The 2,500-nt window shown below is 45.3% G+C and overlaps 2 protein-coding genes across 7 annotated transcripts in view; both read right to left on the bottom strand.

Annotated features, from left to right (window-relative positions):
- The window catches only part of zmp:0000001167 (protein phosphatase 1 regulatory subunit 12A), a 30,012-nt gene extending 28,867 nt beyond the window's left edge, over nucleotides 1-1,145 (bottom strand). For 4 of the 5 annotated variants that reach the window (XM_031564644.2, XM_042703843.1, XM_031564645.2 and 1 more), the window contains exon 1: nucleotides 617-1,145. In XM_031564644.2, coding sequence (XP_031420504.1) covers nucleotides 617-895 — 279 coding nt within the window. In that variant the 5' untranslated portion in view covers nucleotides 896-1,145. The remainder of the gene's footprint in view (nucleotides 1-616) is intronic. The other variant, XM_031564647.2, reaches the window with a different exon arrangement.
- Nucleotides 1,146-1,298: 153 nt separating this feature from the next.
- Nucleotides 1,299-2,500, bottom strand: part of pnpla2 (patatin-like phospholipase domain containing 2) — a 17,165-nt gene continuing 15,963 nt past the window's right edge. For both annotated transcript variants that reach the window (XM_012840949.3, XM_042703848.1), the window contains one exon: nucleotides 1,299-2,500. This exon is cut by the window's right edge and continues 1,757 nt beyond it. The gene's annotated coding sequence lies outside the window, so the exon portion shown is untranslated.

Below are 2,500 nucleotides of genomic sequence, written 5' to 3'. Positions count from 1 at the left end.
GGTCTCCACTAAAGTTAATGGGATGGACGTGTTGGTAGTATCCCGCTGCTAAGGAAAATCAGCTGGACTTTACCGTGCATATGCTCCTGTCAAACAAGGGGAAAAGTTGTTGGCGAGTAGATGTTAAGATTGTACCATTTGCTTCAACTCACAAAAACGTGGCATAAAGGAGTCAGCTATCCCATGAAAACTAGTTTTTAACACAATAGTCGACATGCCCAACCTACTCGGAGTAGCGGAACAGCCCTTACTGGGTTTAGCCTACGATGCAAGCCACCTCCACGGGGCTACGGGAAATGTTTATTTGGTGGTAAACACAGCACAAATACCACTTTCGTCTGCGTACGTTGAAACTTTAGGCAAGTGCTGGACGTTTTATAGCCTAAAGTTCCCAATCGTAATCGTATTTATATACACAACACAGGATTACTTAATTAAGTTGGAAAAGTTGATGTTCAACCAAGTTTCTAGAGGCAGTCCTTCAAGTTCATGAGCGACGTTAGTTATCGTTACTTTTGTTGAAACGAAATGTTCTACTTTGTTAACTTTCCCCCGCTCAAGAACTGAAACTCTCAACGTCAACAACCACTCCGGAAGAGTGTGTAGGACAGGGTACCTGATGAAGCGCCGTCAATCCGTCTATGTTTGCGTGGTTGATATCAGCTCCTTGCCTGAGCAGAGCTGCCACCTCCTCCCGGTCCCCGGCCGAGCAGGCAGCCATAAACACGGCCCCCTGGTTGAACCGCACTCTGGCGCCAGGCCGGGACCGGCTTCCCACCGTGGACCCCCGCGTCTCGGGGTCCGCGAGGTCGGTCTCGGAGCCGTGCCATCTTTGCAGCTGGTCCTGCCGCCGTTGCTTTGCTGCTTCGGACCGGGAACGGTCAGTGGCCGCCATCTTCCTCGGTCTCTCCCGGGCAGATTCAGCTCCTGATGCGGGGGGAGAGACAGAGGTTTGAGCTGGGCCTCCAGGACAGACCACGCCGCCTGGTGGCGGACAGGCACGTCACAGCTCCGACACGCTCCCGGGGCAGCGCGGAGGGCAGCACGCCCATCTCACGGGAGGCACGGGACTCCTGCCGTCCAATGAAAGTTGGGTGCCATGACGCGACCGAAGTCCTACTCCCACGCACTGCACGCAAGGTCCCCGTAGATACTTTAACGAACAGTCTTCAGAATGGGTTCCACAGTGGCACAGAAGACGGGAACACCAAATGTTTGTGTCATTTAAAAAAAAAAAAAAAAAGGCTAAACGTGTGGAACACATGACCCTAACTTACATTAAAATGACACAGACTCAGTTTGATTGATTGGTTGACTTTTATTACCAGATCATCCTGAAGAGTAGTATTCTCGCGAAAGACACAATCATTTTTATTACAGAGAAACATCATGAGCAGAGGTCAGGCCAGTCTGCCTGCTGCCTGAGTCACAGTTCACATTAATACTCCACATATACTTTTCTTATGACAGACAGGTATATATATACATATACACACATACATATACAGGTATATATATATATATATATATATATAATGCAACATCTCATTTAGCACAAAGCATACGTACGTTCATGTATGACTAAGGAATATAGATGATAACATACCACAAGCAGTATTATATACAATTCGATATTAAAAGCTTTAGAATTACAAAAGAGGTAGGCCCACCTATACAATTATGTTGATAGATCAACAGTGCTTATAATTGATTCAAACTCTATAACATTTCATCCCTCTTGAAGGCCCTGATTATATTACATTGATGTTCTTGAATCACATTTTCTCCAAACATTAAAGTGTAACTGCACCCTAAAATTTTTTTTTTTTCCCCCAGCTGTAAACTAAACGATATGACTAAACTGTGCTGAAACACATCAACACTGGTATTAATATTGACACATTTAAAATGCTTACAAACATTGGCATTTTATGGGTTGAAAAGGGCTCAACACGCCATCTACAGATCAGCAAGTGAAAGTGAATGAAAAATTCATCCTGAATCCTGCAAGGCTGATGCTGACGTAGAGGTAACCATTTGGGACTTCTCTACATCATGACATGACAGCTGTGAGTGGGAGTCTCATTTTCATTTTCAGACCCCCCCCCCTTTCAGATCAAGACCCAGTTTTAAGCAATGATTCAGTGGGTAGAGTTAGGCTCAGAGCTGGGGGTGAAGTTACACTTTTAAAAAAATCACAGAAGTACATTTATTAAAACTGATTCATTTGAAAGCAAACTACCAACATAGAATTCCCCTTTATATGGTTCCTTTCCCACTCTCTCTTCTCTTCTCTTCTCTTCTCTTCTCCTCTCCAACACACACAGTGTCCCGTCTAGACAGAACTACAGCCCTAGACGTCCACTATACTGGGACATGGCCAGTCTGAGACCAAACTGTTTCATCTAAGGACATTTCCGACTCCAAAAGACATGAACAATGATCCTACTCATCTCCCTGTAGCGTGACACCTTCGCCCTTCCCACCTACCCAAATACAC

Source organism: Clupea harengus, chromosome 3 (genome assembly GCF_900700415.2).
Source record: "Clupea harengus chromosome 3, Ch_v2.0.2, whole genome shotgun sequence".
NCBI classification, from domain to species: Eukaryota; Metazoa; Chordata; class Actinopteri; order Clupeiformes; family Clupeidae; genus Clupea; species Clupea harengus.
This window is presented reverse-complemented; position numbering and strand designations above follow the sequence as displayed.